We start from the raw sequence: 27,667 nt of genomic DNA on the forward strand, positions 1-27,667 counted from the left end.
TGTGGCCCCCAGAAGCAAAGTGCCCTTGACTCACTTACTCAAAAGGCGACTAGGGGCCACATGGGTCAAAGTAATCATATGGAATGCGATGATACCTCGCTCTCCCACTCCAAGTCTAGTAATTGATGTGAAATTGTTTTGGTGGAATGGTTGCTGAAAAGAATATGTCAATTAACGTAACCCAAAAGGGAAGCGCACGGAACTAATGGTATTCGTAATATTTGACTACGGAAATACCTTTGATTTGTAGCTGCCGAAAAGGTACGCAGCAATTATATATCTACTGAAAATAGTTGAAAAGATAATAGTTAAGGATTTAACATTATTTATCCCTGTTTCCATGAGGTACAATTATCTCAAAAACTATGCTTGATGCTGGTGATATTATAGAAAACTTTCCAACTTTGCTATACTTTCTTGTCTAGAAGCAGCCCTGCAGGAAAGAGTTTGTCAACCCAAGCCATCCGTTTTTCCTTTCTAGGTCAAAATTCCTACACAAATATGCTATCAGCAGATTTGAGGCTTATACCAAATGTTCTTTATTGTCGGAATATCACTTTCATTTATTATTTATTCACCAAACCCCAGCCGGAACTTATACTCCCCAAAAAGCCTACCCAGCAGATGGTTCATGTTGGGAGCATTATGTGCTACATACAAACATTCGAACATACACATGTATATGTCTGTGTATGTAGGTACTTATGGCTATATCATATGGCTCTAAGCGCGCACACACACACACACACACATGCAGGCACACATATTAAATTGTTGGTGTGGCAAACTGAGCAAAAGCTCAAGCAGGCTTTTGTTTAAATAAAATTGTGTCGCCACAATGGCCAAGAGCAAATGTGTTCCCTCGCTCTCTCCGTGTATGTGTTTTTTTCTCTGCCTGTGTTGCTGTTTGTGTTGATTATCCACACACGCACACACACACACTGATTGCCACAACAGATACCACTCACACAGATACACAAACACTTCTATCCTCGTCATGTGTTTGCTAGACAACAACATTTTGAGCCACTAAGCTTTTGTTGAAGTTTATCTTTGCATTTGCCGAATTGATGGGGAGCTCCTCGATGCTGTTTTTTCTTGTATTTTCGTGTCAGGCAATACTCGTACAGGTATCCCAAACACAAATAAATCTTACAGCAAGTTATAGAGGGGAATAGTTCAGGAGATCATCAAGTGTAATCCAACAACAACAAAACATTTCTGACATATTTCATGCTCATTTCTCGCTGTAAACATTTTGATGGACAAATTGCCGTAAGAGGCATTTTATGTTCCAATTATACATGCATTTTAAATATAAAATGTGTATGTACACACTTATTGTGCAATCAACACGACAAAGTCAAACTTTTGACTGCTGAATGAGGGGAATTTTAACGTTTAATTTTAAACAATTTTTTTCATGGAATTTTCCGTGATATCACGTAGCATCATATCATATCCCATACGTTGGGTAATTTGATGTGTGTACGCGAATCAACTTGATAATCATAATTTATTATTTATTAATATTGTTTTCTCAAATAAATTACGTATTTTTATACCCGGTACTCGAAGAGTAAATAGGGTATATTGCGTTTGTGCGGATAACGGTTGTATGTAACGCACAGAAGGAAACGTTTCCGACCCCATAAAGTATATATATTCTTGATCAGCATCAATAGCCGAGTCGATTGAGCCATGTCTGTCTGTCCGTCTGTCCGTCCGTCCGTCTGTCCGTCTTGTTTGTCGGCTAGTTCTCAGAGACTATAAGAGCTGGAGCCACCAAATTTTGGCACCAGACTGCTGTATGCTCACACTGAAACCAGTGTATTTCAAAAATGAGCCCAAAATTAATTTAATTGCGGATACAGTTCCCATTTACTTATTTTCTGAGGGTGTGGCCGCACTGATTAAATCATTCGCTATCATTCCATTCGTATTCCAGGAATGGCTTACAGCTATTATTTTGCACAACTCATAGAACGCAAATTTATTTCCATTTTCTAGGAATTTCCTGGAAATTTCTATGATTCTAGTGACATTTGTTGGTTTTGTTTTTCCTTGCTTTAGGGCATAGGGCAAATGTATATTATTTTTCTCTTTAAATTTAACATTTTCTGTAAATTAATTTCCCAACAAAAATTATTTATTTCTTTTTGAATTTAATTCTGAGTAGGTTGACAATTTGATTACTAAATTTACTTGCAACAGCAATTTTCTTTCAGACGTAGAATATTTTAATCCACTTTAATCCCTTCACTTGATACCATTTATGCCAAACTTTTCCCGTTAAAAGGATGTAAAGGTTTTAAATCATTTAAAGAAGGAATACTTCATAGGGGGAAATGGATTTTTTTTCGGTGATTTGATATGCATAGCAAGGCAGGACGAACAGAAATTGTAGCATTTCAATTAAAAGTAATAGCTGAAGCTAAAAGCCAACAAAAGGAGAGGACACACACACACTCTCAGGACAAGACAAACAGTTGAGGGAAGTCCGGGAGACAGGGTCCAGTTCGGGCTCGAATTCGGGTTCAGGTTCGGTTGAATTGAGTCCGATCCGGTCAGAGAACGCCCCCAAGCAAATTGAAACAAAACGAAGGTCTCCGTGTGTTGACTTCTTGGGGCTCTTCTTTTTTTCCGTTGCTGTATTGAAATCATTAGAGCGAAGCGGCAGCAAAAAAAAGTTATAGGCTCAGAGGAGGGGCAGCACCCTATTTGGGCATGGGCATGGGTTGGATTGGATTGGGCATTAATGTCTGTGGAGGTATAGGGGAACGACCTACTGACGCCTATTAATCATGCAGACTTTACGTTCCATTAGCCAGGCAGCAGGCAGGAGGCACAGCCACTAGGGGCATGGTGTGAGCAGGAATGTTGAGGCGAAGACACAGCTGTGGAGGTTAATATCTCGATTTGGTGAGCGTTGCCAGTGCGACTGGGTCAGGCGTGGTCCTGGACCTAAACAAACTTCAGAAATTCCCAAGATATGAGGACATGTGTTGTGGGGATATTTGGGAGCAAGTGGGAAATGTTTGAGCTGTGAAAAATATTTGTAGAGCTCTTTGAGATGTCCACAACGCTGGCATCCAATAAAAATCCACTTGAAAATTTGTATTCCCCTTGAAGTAAGGACAATGCAAATAGTTCTACTGTACATAAAAATTGTTACATCATGTGAAGCTCACCTTAGTTCCCCAAGGTAAGAATTCATTGAGAAATAAATGTAATCCCACCAAACTCTTCCACAACAAATTGCGAATTTCCTTTAAATTTCAACCTCTTACGAACCCACAGGCTCCCATTAAAAAAACGCCACTTGCGGCATGTGCAATGGCTCAGAGTGTAAGTAACAGCAGAAGAGCGGAAAGAAGAGAGAGAGAGAGGTAAAAGAGCAACTGGGAACAGAGAAGCGCAAACATTGCGGAGCAAACAGAGCCGCTGTCCGCCCGGCAGCCCTTCGCCCTTGGCCCGCCGCCTGCCGTCTGACACTTGGCCATTTGCCTGTCCGACGACTCCCGGCTCCTAATGGGGAAAATATTGTATTACAACAAATTGTGCAGCTACCAAAAAAAGGAAAGAAAGCAAAAAAGCAACTGAATAGAGACCAACACGGAACGGGGAGAAACACCCTTTAAAATGGATCCCGAAAGGGTCCCGGCTCCCACTCTCTCAGCTGCTGCTAACGATATGGAAAATTTATCAAAAAATACAAGGGGGAGGCAGTAGCTACAACATGACACCGACCCCACAGCTCCAACCACGGGACCAGCCACCCACCGGACAGGCATAAAATAATCAGCACGGCCAGGCCATACCCTTGATAGGTACGGGGTAGGGGCGAGGCGAAGAAAAGGCAAATGTTAGGTTAAAAGGCTTTCCAGGTCAGACGACCCCGAGCTGTCCCCCAACCTCAAGGGCGTTGATGGCGAGCAAATTGATTTGGACTCTGAGATGGAAATTATCAAATGTGTAAATCGAGCAGGGAAATCTGTGAGCCAAATCAAGGGAAGAGCTAACGAAAGTGATTGATTAGGGGATCTTGTGCAGAGAGGAACAAAGAGAAAGATAATCTGACAAGCGCCTAAGAGGGCGTAAAATTAGTCAAGGGATAAGGCGATCCCTTTTCAGCCTAACCATCGATCTGCGAGGGTATGCAAAGATCCTGCAGCTTCGTCCTTTATGCTCAAGAGAACAGCACTTGATTTAGAGAGAGCGCAGCCAAGTGAAAGGCCTAGGATAGTGGTGGAGATGGGAGTGGTGGTGCGGCCTGTGCGAGACACACAATCAGTGCTTAGACCAAGCCATGTAAGCCGCCCAGCAAAGCGTAAAGACAATTCAATCGATGCCACACACCCACTACACACACACTGCCACAATAGAAAGTTCTTGCTCACTTCTGGGGCAAAAGTGTTTGAAATATTTTCACTTTTGTCATTTCCTTGAACATACATTCCAGCGGAATGCTCGGAAGCATGTCTGTTCACTCTCTCTGCACTTCCTCCGCCCTGTCCCAGCATAGGGATGGGCTCGTGTTTGACCAAGGAACATTACTTACACACTCTTGGAATGCCAGCTGATTTATTCACGCATCATTTGCCCAGGCCCAGGCCCCACCCATAGCCACGCCACCGCCTGACACGCACCCATCTCTAGCACTGGACGCACTCGAGCCTGGCTCTGGCAAATGGCAGCTCAATGTTAGTTTTCGCTTCACCCTTTCTTTTTATTTATACCCCGCACGGGTAGGGGTACATGCAATAGACACGCGGAAAAGTTTGCTCGATCTTGAAACAAGTTGGAGGACGGGAAATGAAGGTTCTTGGAGCTCCACTGAGTTCTTGGCAGTTCCCTGCAATTAATCCAGCCAGTTGGTATCCGCCAGTCCATACATTGACTCAAACATTCTATCCTTTTTTTGCTTAGGTGCCTGCAGTGAGTTTTTGGCAGTGACTGTCGAGCAAATAGAGCGTAAAAATTCCGCCTCCGGCTGCTGCTGCCAAGTGAAAGTTGTGCGGAGAAAGTTTACCATTTGAACTGGACCGGGGGCCGTAATTTATTTTGGCTCGTGGTAATCAATGCTCCAGCTGAGTGTGCGAAAGTGCGCCGAGTGTGTGGTGCTGCGGATGGGTTAAGCCGGCAAACTGCTGGGCCAAAGCTTATCGCATCCGTTTCGGGCCCGTTTCGTGGTCTTAAAGTTGCAAAGTGGCCCACCAGCGGTTCAGAGAGACAGGGACAGACCGAGAGAGAGAGAGAGAGAGACAGTTTTATGGCCGTCAGTTGAAAGGTCACTGCAGATGGTCGATTTGTGGCCCACCCAAGGCCCACTTCCAGTAAAATTTATGACGAACATGCTGCAACATCCTGTTAACATCCCCATTTGCATATCCACATGCACATGAGCACCCGGTTACTGCTCATCCGATTGCTGTTGGAGTGGAGTGTATGTCGGAAAGAGATCGGTCCGCTGCCCCCGAAAAAAAACCGAAAGAGTACGAGGCACATCCGTAGCCATAAAGCTGCATTAGCAGATGGCCCAGCAACAAACAATGCCAGCAAAAATTGTTGGCCAAATTAGAACCATCATTTAAATGGTTATTTTCATTCTCATTTTATTTCGTTTTAGGGAACAAAAAGCAAAAGCTCAGCACAAAAATCGTTACGCAAATGTTGCTCAAATTGAGAAATGAGAGATTGTCATAGAAAAGTGTTTGAAAGGGATTGGCATGCCCTTTGGAATGCTCTTTTTGGATAAAAATAGGAGCAGGGTTGTGTAGAAATAATTCTTATAAAAAAAGGCGGTATGAAAAATTGGTTAAGAAGCTTTCCATAATTTCATAAAGCTTTCCTACAGCCACTCTCAAAGTCAGTGTGCTCTCATCTGTTGGTAGAGTATTCATAAATTTATACCAAAATGCGCAGCACTTGTGTGCAGTTGTCGCCACCACAAAGTAAAGTGCGGCAGCGGTGTGGCGAGCAGAGAACAGAGCAGAAGAGAAGAGAAGAGAGAGAATGCCGAAAAGAGCTGAACAGTGGAGCATCGCTGGAGAGCAGAGGGACAGGACAGCCGAAACTGCCAATGGCCTCAATGAGCGTTTGACTGAGTGAGAGTGAGAGTGTGTGTGTGTGTTTGCGCTTGTGTACGTGGCAGCTTGAGTGGGTTTTGTGGGTGTGAGTGCGCATGCAACTGCTTTCATTATGACAGTTAAGTGTCAGCCTCATACACACACACAAATGTGTGCATAGCATTTCCCCTCATTCACCCCGCGCCGTTTCTTTTCTTTCCTTTTTTTTCTCTATTTTTTATGCACATCTTTTTGGCTACGCTGCCGCTGCCGCTGCTGCTTTGTGCATATCATAAAATTTTAATTGAATTCTGTCATTTTACTATGTGCCATGAATGAGGGGAATGGGCAGAGACAGAGGCAGAGGCAGCAGCGGTGGAGAGTACAGATTACATGAACTTTACAGTTGTCAATAACTTTGATGTCAGCGCGCGTGCCGCAAAAGTTATTCTCCTCCCACTCCCACTCCCACTCCTCTGTGAATCTTTTTCATGCAAGTATGAAGCCAATGCAGCACTCATACGCCTCGTTGGTCATGTTTCAGTGGCATGTGGCATGGGGGAGGGGTGTGGACTGGGAATGTTGGTGTGTCAACTACTTTTCGGCTTTTGCCGTTGTTAACATTTCATTTCTGCCAGCTGCCTGCTGCCTGCGATGCGTTTTATGAATTCAGTTATTCCGTTGGCGGAAGAATCCATTTTTTATGCCCACACCGCCACAGTCTGTCTACTGCCAGACCCACCCCAATAGGGGCTGCCACCCCCCCTCTTTTCCCTTGGGGCTTTTATGGATTAATGCTGGCTGTTGGGTAGAAAAAAGATACACACACACAAACACACAAAATTGCCATTTGCATGACATTTTTAATGCAATTTTAATATGCGCGCGCAGCTTAATTAAATATTTAATATTCCACATTGACTCAGTGGCACCCTTTGCCCCCATTTGGCCCTCTTTCATTCCTTTTCCTCGCTGCACCGCAGTGGGAAAAGTTAATTACGGACAATATTTGTATGTGCTGCACTTAATAATTTCAATAAATTGCATTAAGTGCGAATTTTCTTTTACTTGTGGGCAGAGTGTCCGTGTGCAAAGGAGGGAAGGAGGAGCGAGTGCATGGGATGTAATGGTGAAGGGACTCGTATTTAATTTAAAGGCTTTACTCGTCAGCGTTTGAAGATTTAAGTGTGACAGAATGTGATAAGTGCAGCGATAAGTAGGGGATTGTGCATTAAATAATTTAATCGATGCAACCCAAAAAGATGGTTGCATTATCTCTGCCATTCCCCGACACATTGTTTATTTTCGAGTCAAAATCTTTCTCAGCTGCTGTCCCTTCAACCCCTTGAAAGCTGTGAATAGCGAACCTTTTACAATAATTTCACCGAATTGGCTTTAATTCATTCACAAACCACTGCCAGACAGGCACTAAAATGGCCAAATGCCATTGCCAACCCGCAAGAAGGTCAATGCACCACCGTCCCTCCCAATCGACAAGTGCCGACAATTTGTGTCTTAAGTTCTCTTGAAGCCTTTAAGTAAATTATTGCTAATGGGCCCCCATAACCACACAAGGTCTAGGATTGGGTAGCACACTGCACTCCCCAGCAAAGTAATCACAACATTTGATTGATTGAAATCAATTTCCCGTCAAAGACATCCGTGTGGTGGTGGTGGCTGTGTGTCTGTGTGTGCTTTTGCATATATTTACTCTAACTCGGTTCCTACCATGGGCATTCCATGTGTGTGTGTGTGCTTACTGCGATTGTGCCGTTTGGATGGCGATACGCTTGAAATCAAGCGAGGCGAATGTCTGTCTCCGCCTGAGCAACTTCCAGCCGGGAGTGAGGAGCTGCCACAGACGCCAAGTGCAGACAAGCGACAAGGACAACTTGAGATGTACAAAAGTACTGCCATCTCGCTTCTACACAGCAAGAAAAAAAAGCTCTTAAGTTCAAATTAAAAATGCATTCGTCATAATATTTGCTGCTTGTCAATAAAAGTCGTTCGAAGTCATTGCCAGATTTTTTGGATATTAAAAAATGAGTGAGTGCTGTTTTTCTTTCAGTGCACGTTGATGTTCCACCTTCTTTTCCATTATCTGCTTCAGCTTTGAGTCTAGCTGCTTCATTCCGCGAAATTAATTTCAAATGAGTGGCTGGCTGGGCTGTCATTATATAGAATCATATATGAATAATAAATGGGAATGCATTTGTCTGGAAATCTTTGCTGAAAACTCTCGTACCCCGCCGCCGCACACACAAATCCCCCCCAACCTCATCAAAGTAGATATTTGTATGGGAGAGAGTGAGAGGGAGGAGGGCAAAATACGTGGCTGGGATTTTTATAACCAAATCAGGACAAGACAACAGCGGGCTCCGTTGTTGGTCTCCCCAGAGCAACTCCTACAGCTGCTTTTTGGCATTGCTTTTTATTGTTTTTTATGATCATTTGTATTCATCAATTTTGTATTGATTTGTTTCGGAACTTCGAACTTGGAACTCGGAACTTGGGAGCCCGAGCAAAACTCCGGGCCGAGGCGTTTATATGCCAAGGCAGCGAAAGGATAAACAAAACTTGGCAGAAGGCAATGAATTCTGATGTTTTGTTGCCTTTTACTCCCTCCCACGTTTTTTGGCCAATTCCGCCCAGCATCTTACGAATTTATGAGCTATAAAAACATCTGCCAGCCAGCGGACGTTTGCCAGTTCTGTGGCCCATCTTCTTCCTTTCACCCTTCTCCGTATCTGCGGGGAAGAGCAAACAAAAGTAAAGTGCTCCACTTTTTTATTACTTTTTGTTATTGTTTTTATGATTTTTGTTGCTTCTTCTCTTGCTTCGTTTTTATTTTATTTTACATTTTATCTAACTTCTTGTTGCTGTTTAGGTTTTTCTTTTGTTCCATTTTGAGTCATTTTAATTAGGCGCCAAATGCATCATAAAATAGATACTTATTTGCCTTACATGTGGCTGTAGGATGTGTGAGTGACAAATGGAAGTAGGAAGTTTGGCTACAAAAAAGGGAATGTCACAAGATAATTTGTCAAATTTCGTAGAGCGAAATTTCTCAGTTATACAAATAAAGCTCAGACCTATCATTGTCATATCTTTGACCGTAATTCTTTTTACAATTTGTTGGATCGACACACTACGACTACGATAAAGAACTGCAGGAGGGCAGTTGCCACTCTTCCACGTCAAAACGAAAGAAATGTCATCACTGTTTCACTCAACTAATGGCACAGCCCATCTACTTTTTTGCCCACTCTCGCACTCACTTGTCAATTGCATTAGCCATGGCTTCTTGACAGAAACTCCAACCTGCAGTCATCTATGCAGTCCCCTCGCCACAATCCCTTCTCTCGCTCTGTTCGCTTTGACTGTCTCTTAGACGGGATGACGCTTTTGTTGACGCTTCCGTTTCTTTTTATGCTAAATTGATTGATATTTGAATTTAATGATAAGCTTGTGGAGAACGAACACAGGGGCGGGGCCAGTCGACCAGTTGGCAATTCAATTTTCCTGGGCTTTCATTTTTCAACTTCAGCGCCAGCAACAGCAGCAGCCGATGCTCCGTGTCCTGGTCTGTGTCTTGTGTGTTGTTGTGTCTTGTGGAATATGCAAATTCCTTGCCACATTTTTTCAACCGTCCTTTTTTTGTTGTCGTTACTGCTGTTGTTGCCAATCTTGTTGGAGTCATCTTTGATAAGCAAACTTTTGCACTGATAATGATATTTTTATAGTGCGTTGACGAGCTTGCAAGCCATTAGGGGGTCTGTAGAAGGAGCAGCAGGCGGCTGGCAGAGACATAGAACTGAGTTGCTGCCGACTTTAATCGAGGGGCAGTTGCATATGGCAGTTTCATAAATGTATGAAAAATGAGGTAAGATGGTAGCACAATATAAGTTCATTGCGAGATTTGAACAGTCGTTAGCCTGACCTTTTCTTAGGTGTTTTTTAATATTTTCAGTTGATAAGATAATTGCGATTATTGGGTATTCTACAGCTTCAGGTCAATAGTTTATTTAATATTTTAATTCTTTATTATTCGATCTAGCCGGAGAGAGATCTTTGCCGGCTAGCGTCGATCGCTGGGGCTTGGTTCTCTCCTTCCTCTGTTAAAATCGGCGGCCGCTGCTTGCCTCTCTGTTAACTCTGCTAGCTCTGTTAACTCTGTAAGCTCTGTTACCTCTGTAAGCTCTGTTACCTCTGTAAGCTCTGTTAACTCTGTTAGCTCTGTTCGCTGTTGAGACGCTCACTCTCTGTTAGCTCTACAGACTCGGTTACGCCATGTGGCTGACCAGCCAATATCACTTCCATATATAAATGTATGTAAATAGTGCTTAAGGTTTTTAACAGAAATAAATAGAAATTTTCGTTGACAACAGTTCCCTATCATTTTCTTTCTCAAAGCGAGTTCTTACTGCGATAGTTTCCTTATATAAAATTCCTTATACATTAATATTTTTCTACCAAGTAAAACATAAATAAATCATGGTATAAGCAGCTATCTCCTAGTCCAAATAAACGACAATTTCGTTCTGAGTTGTTTATTTCTGTGGTTGTCGCCGATGTTGCAGCAGAAAAAAAAAAAAAACCGGCAATTTGTGGCATAGCCGACGATTGGCAATCGATTTATAGGCCAATTTGCATAATCATTAAGTTCACATGCCACAACACTCACACACAGACACTTATATGCACATGACACACATACAGACACGCATACCTTGGCAATAACTTTTTCCCTGGCCAAAAGAAGAAGAAACAGGGAAAAAAGGTTGGCATACAATTTTTGCTTGAATTTTTTATGCGAAATTGATTTTCCCTCGAACGCATTGCGGCTGCTTCCCCTTCCCGATCCACTCCCCATGACCATAGCCCCATCTTCTTCAGTGGAGCTTCCGCCCCAGACAGGTTCGCCCACATTTGGATATGTCATGTGTATTTACCTTCAGCAAAACACACCCTTCCCCCCTCCCAAAGCAATCTCAATCAGCAGCTCTAAAAACGGTTAACGACTTCACATCCTGATCGGAGAGAGAACGAGAGAGAAAGAGAGATATGTAGGTGGAAAAGTGAAAGCGGTTTTCCTTGAGTTAAATTTTCATAAATTTCTCCACTCTCCACTTACCTGTAACGAAAATTGCTTAAACTTGTGATGGCCAAAAGTCCGTTTTGGCCTCATTAAAGCGCCTCCGGTCAGACGTGGCCCACTGAATTATTTATAATACTCTTCATTCTTTTTGGGGCCAAGACATGGGGATACGACTACCCTCGCACTCTCTCTCTCTCTGTCTCTCCATCCAACATGGTAATATGCCAGGGCCAAGTTGTCTTTAGATATATTTATATACCTCCAGCCATAGCCATAGCCATTCCCCCCGTATCTAAGGTGTGTGCCCGAACCCTGGGGCTGGTCAGCAAAAGTTGAATAGGAAGTTCTTCAAATTATGCCAGAAGCACAGAAGCGGCACACAAAAAGAAGAGTCAAGAAAATTGGTCGCAAAGTAAGGAAGGCAGGCAGCGACTTCTTGCTTTTGGTTTTTTCTTATTTTAAAATTTGCCTTCTATGTATTTAGGCGCATCCTTGAGCCCGTATTCTATGGTCATAATTCAGCACAACTTTTGCCTCTAGCCTCGAGGCATAGGCTGCATATTTTGGGCTAGATGTTTTTACTATTCGATGGAAGTGGAATTGGGAACGAACGGTAATCAAATATTAATGTGGGTGCAAAGAGTTAGAGGATCCGAGGGGTTTAAGCCCTGAAGGATGCTCGCTTTGGTTATGAGTTAACTTTTGCCATGCAACTTCCTTATTGATGGATATATTATAATAATACAATTATGCAAAATTCTCATAGTTCTTGGGAATGTGTCAGTCAGTCAAAGAGACTCGAAGATATTCTAGGTAGAAGAAGTCTGCAGAAGAAGAAATCTTTCACTTAATCCAAATTTATTAAGCTTTAATCGGAATTAGGAGTTTTATGTCCTAAAAACGTGTCCCGAAAATCACTGAATGGGAAGGAAAACTTGCAGAACTTCTTTAAGCTTTCGTAAAATTCTTTGTCCTCATTGTTTTGAGGCAAAAATTATGTTAGGACTGCCAGAAAATCATCTACAAATTGTACTGGCTGTACCTAATTCTCCCATCATCGCCTTGCACCTAATTTCAGCTCTCAACTCCACTCTTTTTTCCTGAGCAGCATTTCCCTCTTTAAGAAGTTAAACCGCTCTTCATCTCATACTCATATTTCTCTACATCCTTTCTCGCTAGACTGCATAATTCATAAGCCAAGGCAAAACGTGGCCGAAGTAAAAGTTGCCTCGCTCAAAGTTGGCTCAAAGAGCCGGCACTTGGCATCACCTTAAGTCGCCTTTTCAGCGCCACAAATTGCATTTAGCGCATTAATTTGACGCCTCTGTGGGTGCATGGCGATGAATGAACGCTCCTGACAAGCCTTTTAATTCTGCCCCCAAGATAATCTCTCTCCGGGTTTACCTCCTGTCATTGTTTCTTTTCAATTTGGCTGCTCTGGATGTGGCCACAATTGAAATATTACCATTTGATAACTAAGTAAACTCCAGGGATGTGTCGGGGTCACCGCAGCCACTAACTGCCAGCCGTTTCCACTCTGTCCTGTGTCTACCTTTCCGTAAATGGCATTTCCCCATACCACTTGCCATTCCTACCTGAATCGCGTTGACTTTTGGCCTTCTGTGTGTACGCGACTGCTTTGATGTCTTGTGGTTCGGTTCGCGTGCCCTGGAACGCCGGGTCTCGAGGGTAGGCGCGGGGTCACCAAGGCGCGGAAATTGTGCGCCGCAATCTCTTAAGACCGGCGACAAATATACTTGGCCGCCCCGTGCGGCCTTGCCTCTGTCGGTAGTGGGTTGGGGCTGGGGTTGAAGTTGGGGGTTGTATGCCGCGTTCCGGGTTCCGGGAGCTTTAGGCATTACCAAGATTTAACAACAACTTCTGGGCTTTTGTCGACTCTTGGCGTCTGTCGGTGGCTGTTGTCTGCGTTGGTTAAACGACGCGAGGCCGCTCAGGTAGAAGACGTGGCTCGTAAATAATTAATCTGCCCGCAAAGTGCGATTATCAAAGTGTTGGAAAAATGTTAAATAGCTCCCCAGGGCCCCGAAGGGACCCCAACATTAAAATGCGGCGACATTTCTGCGCTCCGCTCTGCTCTCTGTCTCTGTGGACATTTGCCCGTCGGCCATTCGGCGCGGAGTTTTTGATATTTTTCGACTGGCAGCTTCAGTTGATGTTTTTCAATTATGCAAATAAAGGGATTAATTTGTTGCGGCTCCAAAAATGTAGCGATAGAGCGGGCGGTGTGGGGGCAGACACTGGAAATTGTTTTAAAGAATGCGCCAGGCGCTGATAAAAGTTGGTCTTACGAGTGCCGAGGTCTCCTCCCTTCCACCAATAAGACACAAGACGGCAAACTGCACGACAACTATAAAAAATTTCAATTACCAAAAAGGGTGGCACAGAGTGGCGAGGGAGGGAACTTCCAAAATTGACTTCATTAAAGTCGAAACAATTCTTGGAGCGCGGACAAGTCGTCTATGCAGACGTGTGGGAATGGCAATGTGGAGCGACAACAAGAGACCAAGAGGAGGAGTATTTGCGCTGGTTGGGTACCAGAGAAAAATGTAGAAAATAATTGAATCTTTTATAAGATTCGTAATGGTTAAATCTATGGAGCACTCCGGCATCCTTATTTGATGATTCTTTAATTTCTTTCAATTCTTCATACGAAGCCCAATATTTTCCAAACTAAGCAGTGGAAAAGCTGTGTCAAATTCGAAAATCAACCAGTGGAAACATTAATTTTCCCCCCTTTTGTACGTAAAGGGGTTAAAAAGCCAAAAAAAAACAAAAGCCTAAGCGAAAAGTAAGGAGAAAGCTGCGCCTCATTTAATTTTATTTGTCAAAAAATGTTCTTGGTGTCAATTTCTGCTACGTGCGTGTGTGGGGGTGTTCAAGTATCTTTGTGTCTCATTTGTTTTACCCTTTCTGTTCTTTTGGCATTTGCTTTTCCCTTTTCCCTTTCATTTTATTTGCTGTTTCAATTGTCAGCTCCGCTTTCGGCTCCGCTTTGCAGCTGGAAGTGGCTGTTGAGTATTAGGTCTAAATTGTGTATTACAAAACATTCCAACAACGGGAACAACGAAGGAAGAACGAACAAGAAGTGCCATCAAGGAACTCTTTATGATGATATGGTGGGAAAATGTGGGTATGTCTGGGCTGCGGAATGGAGCTGCCAAAGAGGGGGCTGTGTTTTTTTAGGGGGCGTTGCACAAATTAAACCCGAATGAAAATTAAACGATGCATGAAATTACTTTGCTTCTTTTCCCGTTTCTCACTTGCGAGGGGTCTGAATACCCTTTCAGAGGGTGCAATGATTTTTGGAAGAGATGTTTGCAGAGAATGCTTATAAGTTGGAGTCTCTTTAATTAAAATAGTTTATCATTTGGTTGCTACAGAGACAAACATTCATTACATTTATGAAAGATCGACACAACTTTGGAATTAAACTTCTCATAATAATATGTATGTAATATGACCCCTGTTAGGGTATCTAAATAGTCGCTTCCATCAGCTAGCCTCGCTTCTTCCTTTTTCTTTTTTGTTGGAGGCAAAGTTCTACTCCTTCTCCTTCTCCTTCTTCTGTTGCGACTTTGCCGTTAGCTTTTGGCTTTTGCCTTTGAGTTGAGCTCTTCCTTCTGCCCTTGCCTGCGTCGGGTTCCGCTTAGGGGTCGCTCTGCCCGGGGGGGTTGGGCGTGGGCGTTTTTAATTTTTAATGTGCAGTCAGTTGTTGTTGCTGCCGTAGAGAAGGACACACACCATTTACGCAGTCAGTCTAGCACTGCAAAAGCAGCCAGAGCGAGAGAGGGTGCGGGGCGGACTGGCAGTCCCCGGCCAATTTGCCAAGTCAAATGTCACTCAACTGCAATTAAGGCGCTAAGAACGTTGGGGCGTGTCCTGTGACTCGGGCCATAGGTAAGAGTTTAAGCGAAAATTGTCATAGAAAATTGCTGGGATCATGGGATTTTAATTATACAAAATACAAAGTTATTCAAAAATTAGCTAGAACTATTTCAATTGCGGAATTTACCATAGGAGATCCCTCTGCAATGCACTCCATGGGCTGTGGACCAAAAAGAAGCATCTCTCTGAGTGCTCTTTGATAGGCCTCCCCACCATCGATGGACCATGGGTGTAAAGAGAGTTCACATATGCGGAATAATAACAACTTTTCCTCTATTGTGTGACCAGGTATCCATGGCATCTTCAAATGTCATTTGTGGGTTCCTTCAATTCTATTTTAGTCCATTTTGTTCTCAGTCTAGCTTAATCTAGCTGTCGCTCTTCACTTTTAAAGATAAACTTGTATAAATGTACAATTTAAAGCTTGAATAACTTTGAATAGATTTCCATGACCCCCCATGGAGTCGATCAATGTTCCAGAATATTACAATTTATGTGACGGAACTACCTGTGGGGGTTTCTATCTCCCTCCTGCTCAACGGGTGACACAAATCCTGCAGCTTATTAGCACATTTTATTGCACCATCTACTCCATTTATCTGCCTATTTTTTTGGTGCTGGCAGAAACCCCACAAAAATAACCCTCACAATACACACGGAAATGAATTTATAATGCACGACTTTTGTTGTTTTGTTTGTGCTATAAAATATTCCTTTTCTTCTGCCGGCTCTGCCATTTTGGTTTGAGCCCAAAAAGGGAATGCATGTGTGAGTGGGGAGTGGGGAGGCGACAGCAAAAAGGCGCAACTGAAAAAGCAAACAACTAACTCATTTTGTGGTTGCCATCTCTTTTGCCGCTCTTTTTTATGCCAATTGTCTGCCACAAGCAGCACAGACACACAGAGATACTGCGACAGACACACACACACACACACGCAAATGCGGTGAAAGCATTCAGCGTATTTTTTATTGAAGGCGCGACTGCGATTCTGATTCCGATTGCGATTCCGATTGTCGCTCCCTTTATGCAAACACCCTGGCAGAGGGTATGCTGATGTTTGCAGCGAAGAGTGCGAATCATTTTTAATGGGAATAATATTTAAGATATATGTAAATGAATGCCTAAGATTGTGGATCTGTATCTGTTTCCCTAAGCACATTGCAATCCAATAGTCTGCAGTTCGCTTTGTTCCTTCATAACTCAGGCATATCTACGCCCAATCTGTAAGAGTATCAAATGCTTCGGCTTCACCGTTCGCTTGTCTCTCTCTCTCTCTCTCTCTCTCTGTCTCTCTCTGTCTCTCTGTCTGCTGCTTTGACTGGCCTGCTCGCTGCTTTGCTCTTCCTCTGCTACTGCTCTCTGCTCTCTCTGCTGTGCCCTCTGCCCCCTGTGCGATTTGTGTGCACATTGTTCAATATTATAGTCGGCCCTGTGCCGTGTGCCTGCCTGTGTGCATAACCTCCGGCTTGGGTTTTCGAGTTGGGCGTGTGACAGCTCAATATATTCGCCATTTGTCGCTGTATAAACCACATAGCTCTGCCTGCTCCATCCTCCTTTTGCCCCACCACCCCCGCTGTTTTTTTCCGCACTCAAGGTGGGTGTCTCTCAGTGGCGTTGGAAACCTGTCGCCATTGTCGCTGTTGCTGCCACTGCCACTGCTCTTCTGCTGCCACTGCCACCGCTAGTTGTCATATAAATGTGGCTTGCAGAAAGTCGCAAAACTGTTGAACGATGCCAGAAACAACAGGAGATCCTCCAGACACCACCATCGGCCCTCTGTCAAGGGAGCGCACATACGGAAGCGCAGGAAGAGGCAGTCATATGTGGCACAGTGGTTGAAAAACGAATAAAAAAGGGATAAGAAAATAAGAGGTTCTAAAAAAAACCTTAAAGTGTGGTACAGTTCCCAAAAAATATTCCAAAAACGAACTAAAGATAGATTAATTTCTAGACACCACTTTATTGCCTTTATTTGGTTCCACTGTACACTTTGTTCGTTGTGTGTGTGTGACTTCATTGCTTCTCTGTGGTAGTAGTGGTGGTTCCTGCTGCTGTTGTTGTTGGAGAAATGCAGGAAAATCAATTTCGTTCTCCATTTGCAGTTGGCAATTTGCATAATAAGGTCGTTTGGCGCAATTTGCATGTGAATGTGATAAATTCAATGGCGGCGCTGCACGTTACGCCACACACACACACACACACATGTGCAAGCGGTGTTTTATGTGTGTGTGTGTGTGTCTGCGTGAGTATTTGTTTTTTGCCAGTGTGTGGCCACAGAACTCACTTTTTCACGTTTGACGTTTGGAGAAATGAAAAGTGTAACGGTATATTAAATAAGTGGGTGTGTCCCCCACCCAAGCTAACCGTTGGAGGGGGTTAGAGGTCCAAGCATTGCCATATGCGCTCGGAGATGGGGCCGTGAGTGAGCCAAAATGTCGCAAAAGGCAAAAATATGTGTGGGTAGATGTCTCTGTTTGTGATTTGAAGTCTTTGGAATTTGTTTGGGTATTTGCTCTTTTCAAAAAGGAATTAGGAACGTTTTGCATGGTTGCAAAATCTTTTACTCTATTTTGTTTACAGTGCTAGATTTTTGGGAATTGTTTTGTTGGATTCTTCGAGCCGAGAAGGAAGTATTTTGCATATTATTGTTCCATTCTTTGGAGCGACTCAGCTGTTCCCTCAAGCAACAATCATCTCAATCTGTTCGCGGCTACCTTGATGGCAATTAATTGAAAAATATATCCCAAAACATTGCTCAAGGACTAGCCAACCGATCTGCACAATTTCCATGCAGAGCATTTATGCTTCAGCTTTCAAAATTGCGCTTGGGAAAAATGCGAGTTTTTTGTGTGTATTGTTAGCTTTGCCCGCCACGTGAATTGTAGACTGCAGTGACATGCACTGGCACGGGTGGATGTCCTGGATCCCCCCAGTGGCAGCCGGCGTCCAGAAAGCAAGTCGAAATTCATGTGACAGCAGGCCCCAAAAGGTTTTTTGTGTTTGCGTTTTCTGGTTTAGACGGAAAATATGACCAGCCGGAATCATAACTGCTGAAATATGTACGAGTACGAATGCGAGCACTCCGTATGTGGGTTGGCTCTGTCATGGTGGCTTAAGCAAAAGTTGCTGGCCACCAAAGGCTTAGCGGTAAGCCATTCCATTGGGGTGTACAAAGGGCCATGACATTACAAATAATTTGCCACCACTCTCAGCATAGTAATTTTTCTAATTTTTGTTATCTCTCTCTTCTGTCTCTCTCTACTAATTGCAGACATTAGCAGCTCCCTGACAATGACCGAGGTGAAGATACCCAATCACATAATGCGGCTGAAGAGCGCCACTCTGGGCTGTCGTTATGCGCTGGACGGCGAGTCCCTGTACTCGGTGAAATGGTACAAGGATGGACACGAGATCTACCGCTATGTGCCGCGCGATAAGCCCCCCGGACAGGCGTTCCCCCTGCCCGGAGTCAACATCGATGTGAGTAGCAAAATGGCAACAGGTGCTGCTGCTGCCAGCAAAAAGAAACGAAACAAATACAAATACAAAAACGAAAGAGGGAGAGGGAGAGAAATTTAATTTAAAATTTTATTACAATTTACTGGCTTGGATTTCTGTGGGGGTTGGGCGTCGGGTGCTGCTGGGTTGGTTGTTGTGTAGAATTTAGTGTTACGACCCGATCATAATGATTATTTTAAAACATGTAATTGCCACAGAGCACCCTCTCTCAGCTCCCCCCAGAGTCGCCGCAGAGCGCCCTCTCAGTTCCCCACATTTCTGGGCGTTTCTTTTCTTGTTGCTGATTACGTCGACGGGGAGATGAAAATTGCTGCCACGTAGTTTTGCAATTTAACTTTAATTTAATGTGGATGTAACCTGCTTTTGTTGGCCATAAAAATGTGTGTCTGTGCGCTGGGCTCCTGCGCTCCTTCCTTGCTCTCGCTCTCGCTCTCTCCCCCTCTCTCTGTCTTTTTCCTTGGCTTGGCGAGGGTCACGTGTTGGTCTGCTTTCGCTGCGATTGAAAAGGTTAACGGAAATCACTTAAAGCTGTCAATATCCCAGACAAAGTTGATATCCTTTGGCCTCCCGCTCTACTCGAAGGAAGGACTCCTGCGAGCCGTTCTAATAATAATAATTTGCCAAAAGCACTTAAGTGCGTCTACTTTGTCGAATGGCAGGCCAAAGGCAGCGCAAAGCAAGTGCAGGCCAAAAGCCTGCAGAGCGAGGGCAAAGCAAATCCCGTCAATTGTCGGTCTAACGTGGCGTATGAGCAATGTGCGAGCGTGTTTTATGGCCTGTGCGTGTTTCCAAGCGGCTAAAAATGGGAAACCAGAAACGGCGAGTCTGGGCAGAGTAGGAAATTAGAGAGCCTGCCCCCGAGTCCTTCAGTTCCCTGTGTCCCAAGTGAAACAACAGCCCAGGGCGTGCAGGAGGGCCGTGGCGGGCATGGCGCGTAATGCGGCATAATTTTCGCTGATCTCAAAGTCTGCATTTGGACCCGGCCAAAAAGGGTTGAAGGCCTCAACCGACCGCGTGGGCAGGCAGATGATTAGAACAAAAGAGAGCGAGAGGGCGGTGGAGCGAGAGCTGTGGCTGGGCCAAAGCTCTTGGGAAGCTGTTCGGGACATGATAAAGTGGAAATATTTTCACGCGAGCGCCTTGTGGCCTGGACTTAATGCTGGAAACTCTCCATGGAATTTTGGGATATTGTTTGGGATATTTCTGGACATAGAGAAAAGTTTAACTGAGACAAATGTTGCAGTAAATATTTTGTTGATTTACAACTAACATATTGACCATCAGAATGAAAAGTGTTCTGGTTGAGTGTTCTATTTGATCCCTCCATAAATGCCTTATCTATCCCTTCTTAAAACACTTCAAAGATGCTAAGCGCAAAGCCAAAGATACTCGTGATGTGCTTCCCTCTTTTTGAATGAAATTTGCATCCACATCAGAGATGTGGCCACTGCAATCAGGGGCAGCATAAACAAGGTTAGAGCTGAGATTCTTTTTGGCCAAAACCAAATTTGGAATTACAAATAACAGCTTCAATCTGCAATCATGAGCAAAATGGCTGGCGCATGTTCACCCGAAGAGGATTTGTTAGAAGCGGCAAAACTTGAGACATTCTGGATGAAGGGGAAATGGCAGGGATGCGAATGGGAAAGCACTAAAGAGAGACTGCAATTTGAATTGTGGCTAGATTTGGTTTTTTGGCGAGAGAAAAACAATTCTCCTTCTGTACATTCAGTGGCATTCCACCGACTCGCCTTGTTACACCCTTTTTGACCAACATCTAAAGTGGCGGGGGGCTACGGGGCGCTGACAACTTGAGCGTGCCCCGAGAATTGGCAAAAAGACGAGGCAGCAGCAGCCGCCGAATAAGAAGGAGAAGCCCGACTTAAGTACTGCCAAGCAGAAGGGGAACAAACAAAAGCCAGTCCACCGACCATTGTAAGAGCCTTGAAGGGCTGTGGGGGAGGGGCAGCCCCTCCCCTGTGGCAACGACATCCGAAAACAAGCAACAAACCAAAAATAATGTTGAACGTGACTTTTGTGATTGTTAACGTCAGAGTGGGAGAGAGACAGGACAAGAGAGAGAGAGAGAAACCAAACATAAAGCGAGAGCAAAGAATTTTCATAAAAATTTGGTCGACAACACGGACTAAAAATAGAATGAAATGAAACTTTCCTTGTATACCCGGTACTCGTTGAGCCAAAGGGGTACACGAGTATTGTGGGGTTATTCAACGGGCAGAAGATGGCGATAAGGATCACTGCGGGGAGAGAAGAGTGTTGGATCTATTATCTTAACGCATTTCGATGAAATAGAATTGGGAGACTTGTAGACTCCAGCCTGTGCATTTGTATCTTCGATTTTTTACAAATTATTAACGCTCTTCAAATGTGTGTGTCGGCAGAGAGAATTCGGTTATAAGCGTTGATCGCTGTTGATTCTGTTAGAATCGAGAGAGCGCTTCTGTAAGCTGCTTCTGGTCTCTCACTGTTAATTGCTCTGTTAACTCTACAGACTCTGTTGTTGTCTGTGTCTGCCCACAAAGTCCGAGACACATAAATGTATGATATTAAAATGGAAATAAATGAATCCTTTAGCAACAGTTTGACTAAAAACTATCAGCATTCCGTTTAGGTTTTTTCTTGGCTTAGCTTTGTTTAAGTGCACAATAAATAGGTACATCAAAAGGGCAGGTATCTTAGGGTCGGTACACACACAAATCTCCCATATGTAACTCTCAACAGTCCATGTGTGTGTGTGTGTGGCTGATAAAACTGCAACTTAAAGAACTTGACTGCAATTGTTGCTCGGGTGGCTTGGATGAGAACAAAACGAAGATGTTTGAGTGACTTTTACAACAGTTTTCGCTCCTCCCCCCACACACCACATGGGCTATTCTCTTACAGAGTTGCGTATCTTCAATCTTTTATGCTGTTCCCTTGCACCGCTCCTCGTTCCGCCATTCGACTTTTAGTGCAGAAATTTCGTGCGATTGTTTCTAGATATTTCATGGCCTGTGTTTGGTTTCTCGGCTTTCAGGCTTTTCTTTATGACTTTTGTTTGCTTTTCTGTAACCTTTCGAGCAAATTAAATTTCTTCAGTGATGAATGCCACGCCTACTGTCAGTCAGTCAAGACTGGGCTGGCCACAGACCCCAAACAAAACTAATAATAAACTGTGAGAGCAGTTTGGAATCTGCTGGTTGCATCATCATCAATCTTCGTTTTGTAGAAAGAATTTTGTTGTAGAAAAAAAAAAAAAATGGTAATCCATTAGAAAAATCTAGAACTCTAATTGCATTTGATTTGTGTCGACTCATTGTTGTATAATTTGTCTCTCTTGCAGCTGCGTAACTCCTCGGACACACAGATAATCCTGCGGCGCGTAACACTCCAAAGCTCTGGGCTCTACCGCTGCGAGGTGTCCGGCGAGGCGCCCGCATTCAACACCGTCTCCGAGTCCGAGACCATGACCGTTGTGGGTAAGTTCTTTGTCCATAAAAAAGGAGATAAACGGAGGGTGGGGGATCCGGGCTGGGTGTAAAATGAACATGGACAACCGTGGGGCGACAACAGAAAATTTAATTAAAATGCTAATAGTCCCGGGCAGTCAACAATGTTGTGAATGACATCTGAAGTTGCAGCAGAGGCAGAGCCAGAGCCAGAGCCAGAGATGTGCAACATAATTGGTGGGGTCCCGGAGTGTGGATGGATAAGCAGCAAAAGCCGAAAGGCAACCCAAAGGATTGACAGACAGACACAAGTTAAAGGATAACAGCAGAGGACTCCTGTCACCAGATACTGAGGGAGAGAAAACCCATTTAAAGAGACATCCGAACCATCCTGAAATCAGAGTCCGAGAATCTGTAGTCGCATGTAAATTGCATGCAGGTTGTCAGCCCCGCTGTCAAGGAGTATTTTATGGTTTCTTACTCACACACACACTCGGATGCCTCGGACGCAGATGCGGGATGAAGTAAAATAGTTGAAGAACCTTTGAGTTAAGTTTATTGAAGCTTGAGAATTTAAAGAGCGTGGAAGAAATTATGGAAATAGTAGCTAAAGCAATTGGCAGGAGCAGGAAAAATGTGTTTCGTTCTGTGATGTCATCAATCCATCAGTAATCTATCGCCAGTGGTGCTCCCTCTACACATCGCTTCCGTTTAGCTCTTCAGCGACATTAATCAACATAATTAAATTGACGTTTTCAACTCAACTTTTCCCCATTGCAACAAGGAAACATGAGACGGCTTTAAGGCGTTCCATGGCTCAGGTGTCGCTGACACAGATGGTGGCCGACCCACTGGATGGGGGGGTTTTGTGCCGTCTCAGCGGCGTGGTGCACCATCATCGTAAATGAAATTCATGCAACATGGCAATGCGTTGCAAATGGCATTGTCGAGTCGAGTCAACTCCCAGGCTCCTTGTAAAGCTCGCCTCTTGTTCGCTGCTTTTAAAGGAATTCTCTCTGACTCTCTCTCTCTCTCTCTCACTCTCAATCTCTTATTTCTACCCACGTTCCTTTTTTCGCTTTCTTTACGGTTTCTGTGTGTTGTTTTTATTCCGTGCGTTGGCAACCCTAGACACTGGATAGCACTCTGAGTGTGCAACCCCCCCAACCGCTCTGCCGTTCTCTTGCAGCTTCCATTCCCATCTTCTTTCGCTTTTTTGCTCTTAATACAACTGCATAATCTAAGCAAACAATTGAAATGGAATTTTTGCAGTCGTCGTCGCCGTCGCAGTCGCCATTGCAGACTCTACAACAAAGAGTCGCCCCATGTGTGTGTACAGAGAAGGGGCGTGGCATACACCCTGCAACTGTCATTGCAATTTTGAAGTAAAATTATGTTTTCATGTCCCAGTCGACTTTTAAGTAGGAGAAATGGTCGTCGCTTGCTCCAAGACAATGGGCGCCAGCTGGCATTTGGTTTCACTTTACATATGTGAAGAGGGGAACTCCCGATGCTTTGGGGTTCGATTCGGGTTTCCCTCAATCAAGTTCGGGATTCAGGCAGCCTCGACTCGCCTGAAGTTAATCACAAATTTATAAACTCATAAAAGAATCAAACGGTTATCAATATGTGCAGCGCCACCAGCAGCGCAACCAATGGAATTCCCCTGAGTACCAGACCCAGAACATCATCTAGAGAGTCCCTCTTCCTGCCTCGAGGCATTAGCTTACGAGACGGGGGTTGGAGTCAGGACCACGCCCATTGCCCAGGACAACACGCACTAAGCACATTTCATGCTGATTTTCCTTTGGGCCATTCCCAGAGCTGCCAACCCTCCATCTTCCTCACGACTTGGTCGCATTGGAATGTCAGGGAAATGGAAATGGTTTTGCATATTAAACAATGTGTCTGGGCAGCCAAATTGAACGATATTCGAACCAAAGTCGAAGGGCAAAATCGAGCAAGAAAAAAAGAAAACGCCTGAGAATATAAAGAAATTGTGGGCGTTGCAAATCGAACCCAAAAGTAGGAAGAAGAGTTTAGTGGGGAGAGAATCTCATCATCAACAACTGTGTCAGCAGCATCATCATTCTTTGGGTGGTATGTAGGGTGGGAGTCACCCGGGGGATGGTGGTGGTGGCGGTCCTGCTAATGCAAGTGAACCATAAAATATGCTTTAGCGAGGCTCTGCCTCGATTGTCCCCACAGAGACCGCTGGCATCACCCCCCAATGTGGCTGGAAATGTTAATTTTGTGATCGTAAAAAGCCAGCGAAAATTCTTGCTGTGCGGGAAATCTTTTATGGATATGATATTCGAGGGATTCCCAAGCTGATTTATTGATAGGAAAGCTGGGCAAATGGTCGGAGTAGGTTGCGAAGAGCAAACATTGAAATTGCATTCACTGCATGGATGATGTTAACATCGCAAGGTAACAGTTTGTTACCTCTGTTACCTGCCTCCGTTAACAGCCTGTTGCCTCTCTTCGGTAACAGTGCACTGTTACTCAGAGAGCGCTCGCTTGTAAATTGTATAGAGAAATGTCTCACATTTTATAGTGTACATTTTTATACTTTTCACAGAAGTGGTTTGTTAGGAATATTAGAAGACAATCCTATTTCTCTTGGACTCATTTCTCCCCACCCATGAGAGCTGGCTGCTCTTTCTTCTCCTGTTGATATTCCATCTGCTTCATTTGCTGCTTCTGTTCACTCTTTTCTTCATTTACTTCCTTGTCGATTGTTATTTACATTCTTTGCTGTCAGAAATTCTCTCCTTCGTTTTTTCATCTCACTTTTCTTCTGTCACTCTGTCTTACCCATCTGTCGGCCGTTGTTTGAAAACAGCTTACAAAAAAGGAAAAGCTACGAAACGAAATGGAAGAGAACGGAAATGAAATGAAAGGGAACTGCAGGATTGTCATTCCACTGTAAAATCGCAACAGCTTCTTGTTACTACAAACGTACTTCAGTCCGGCACCATGGCTCCGCTTTCGCTTGCCCTTACTCCACTTTCTCTTCCACGCAGCTCCCCTTCCTTCCTCCCCCCTCTTCCTTTTAGTCCGCAGACCCCTTTCCCATTTGTTATCTTTAATTTTACATATGGCAACGATTTTTAATGCACGGTACAGACGCCCTCCCCTGTAGTGCCTTTCCTTTTCTCTTCTGTTATTTCGCTCTCAGTTGCGGCATGTTTGAGTTAAGACAACATTACAGTTACCGTTATTTCCTCAGCTCTTCCTGTATCCGTATCTGTATCCGACTCTTCCATATGTATCCACACATATGTGTGCGCGTTTGGCGCGTTGTTTTATAATTAATGAGCACGCAAGGCTCTCAACGCTTGGCACATGTCCTGCTCTCTCGCACTTGCTGTCTCTCGATGGGTCTCGGTTCCCATCCGGGGGGTTCTGGGATCCTAGGGTCCTTGGGCAGGTCGCTCTTCTACTTGTTCCCCCCCTCTGAATTTATGGTTAAGTGCACTTTAAAGGACAAACACATATATAACTCACTTTTCCCGCTGCGTTTCTTTTTTTTCGTGCCCCTCAAGCACACACACATCCCATTCTCATGCTCGTCCTCGTACTCGCACTCGTATAATGTGATCGCTTATCGATTTTACAATATAAAAAAAGCAATTGCCTGCATAAAGGACCAAGACAAGGATGTTCTGGGGTCCGCACCTCCGTGGCACCCCAGAGAGCAAAGTTAAATGTGATTTTTATGAGCTATGAGAAAAGTTGGGAAAGGGCGCAGGCCGAGGCCACTCTGCCGCAATATTTATTGTTGCTCCTTGCCCTGGTCACACTAATGAGCTGTAAATTCTCGAAAGAGGCCGGCCCGTCTCCAGCTCCAGCTCCAGCAGTTCAGACATTCATTAAAGTTTAGTGAGAACATTTGTGGGGAATTCTTAGGGGAAGAAGTTCCTTCCTCCACTAAGATAATACTTTGTAAAAGTTGTGGGGGAGCGGGCTTCTAATAGGCTTGTTAACGTCTTGATAACTACATAACTGGGTGATATAATTTCATCATCATTGGATAGCTATTTAATATGTGAATCTTAGAAATGGGACCTCGAGAGCCGTGTGGATCGTGAGAGCGATCGTTAACAGAGCGCTGTAACCGGGCGCGGCAACAGACTGTTAAGCTGGGCGGTTAACAGCGCTTGGAGCTGTTGCCTTCAACAGTCTACCAGAGCTATCCGCTGCCATTGTCTCAGGGTGTACTAAGTTTAAGTTTCTGTCAATTTTGCATTTGCCATTATTTATTTCCATAGACGACTGACATTTTGAGTGGAATAAATTTCACATAACTGGGTGTAAATCATTTCAGCAAATGTTTATTAAAAATTTTGAGATAGAGAGAGAGAGAGAGAGAGAGAAAAAGATAGTCACTTGGCTGCTTTGGCAAGGACTCAACATGTGCATAATCCACTTGTTCCCTAGAGGACTACGGACTACGGACTACAGACCCCCTGCAAACAGAACAAGCGAATGCCTAGAGGGGGAGCCCCAATCCATCTGCTGCTCATTGCCGAAATCCCAACCACCTGACCCAGCTTATCGCTTGCCTCAGAAGAAGCTGCAAAGTGCGCTTGAGAGAGAAGGAAAGTTCAGAGAGGGAAAAACATGCCGCAGCATATTAAAAGGAGACCACCAACAGGGCCGAACGGACGGACGGTCGCTCGGTGGGACGGACGCCCACTTAAAGTGCTCACTGTAGTAGCTAGCTGTCCCCTCCCCCTTGTTGCTGTTGTTGTTGCTGGTGTCTGCCGCTGCCCCTGCAGGTGCTGGATGGTGGCGGCTGCCTTAGACACTTTTTCACCTGGTTTCTTTTTTTCGCCTTCTCTTTGACTGCACAAAAGGTAGCAAACGAGCAGTTAAAATGCTCGTCTGTCCCCCTTGCTCCACACTCTTTGCCGAAAAAGAAACTGCTTAGTCATGGCAAAATGCCGAAAATATACTTGAACCATGCGGCTATTCAACATTCAGCATTCGCCCATTGCCCACACATTTCCCCCCGCATTTCTCTTTTAGCTTTTAGTTTTTGGGCTTATTGCAGGAGCTGCTGCGGGCTCCCCCAGTGTTATCGTCTCTCTCTCTCTCTCTCTCTCTCTCTTTCTGCCTTTGTTCTACCTCTGCCTCACTCTTATTATTCTCCGCTTTCCCTGTGCTTCTCCCTCTCTTTCTCTGCCCCTGTGCCTTCGTCGTTGCGTGCTAAGTCTGGCCAAAATAAATTGCCAAATCATACCAACATACACTGAGGACATCCATGTGTGAGGGTATGAGGGTACTGTACCTCTCCCTCTCCCTCTACCTCACCCATTCTACCAGTCTCTTTTGTCCTTCATGGGGGGCTTTGGTGTCCCATTAGATTTATGCCACAAAATAAAGTTTAAGTGCGACAATATGGCGTTGACTTAAAAAATGTTCACATTATAAATAAACAATTATCAGAACCTAACCCCAAGGACAAAGGTGAGCAAAGGAAAGGATTCGGGCACGGGTTTTGGGCACAGGTTTTGTGGCAATAAATATCAAGCAGAGATAACATTCAATTTATATTGCAAGCCATTAATTAAAGTTAGGGTTAAGTTCAGGTATTTGAAGGAGGAAATTGTTAAGGAGG

At 44.3% G+C, this 27,667-nt stretch overlaps 1 protein-coding gene across 1 annotated transcript in view; it reads left to right on the forward strand.

The window, feature by feature from the left end:
* Positions 1-27,667, forward strand: part of LOC117901631 — a 33,805-nt gene that overhangs the window by 2,613 nt on the left and 3,525 nt on the right. Inside the window, exons 2-3 of the mRNA XM_034812461.1 lie at positions 18,345-18,553; positions 21,936-22,071. Of these exons, the coding sequence (XP_034668352.1) occupies positions 18,345-18,553; positions 21,936-22,071 (345 nt within the window). The remainder of the gene's footprint in view (positions 1-18,344; positions 18,554-21,935; positions 22,072-27,667) is intronic.

Source organism: Drosophila subobscura, chromosome U (assembly GCF_008121235.1).
Source record: "Drosophila subobscura isolate 14011-0131.10 chromosome U, UCBerk_Dsub_1.0, whole genome shotgun sequence".
Classification (NCBI taxonomy): Eukaryota; Metazoa; Arthropoda; class Insecta; order Diptera; family Drosophilidae; genus Drosophila; species Drosophila subobscura.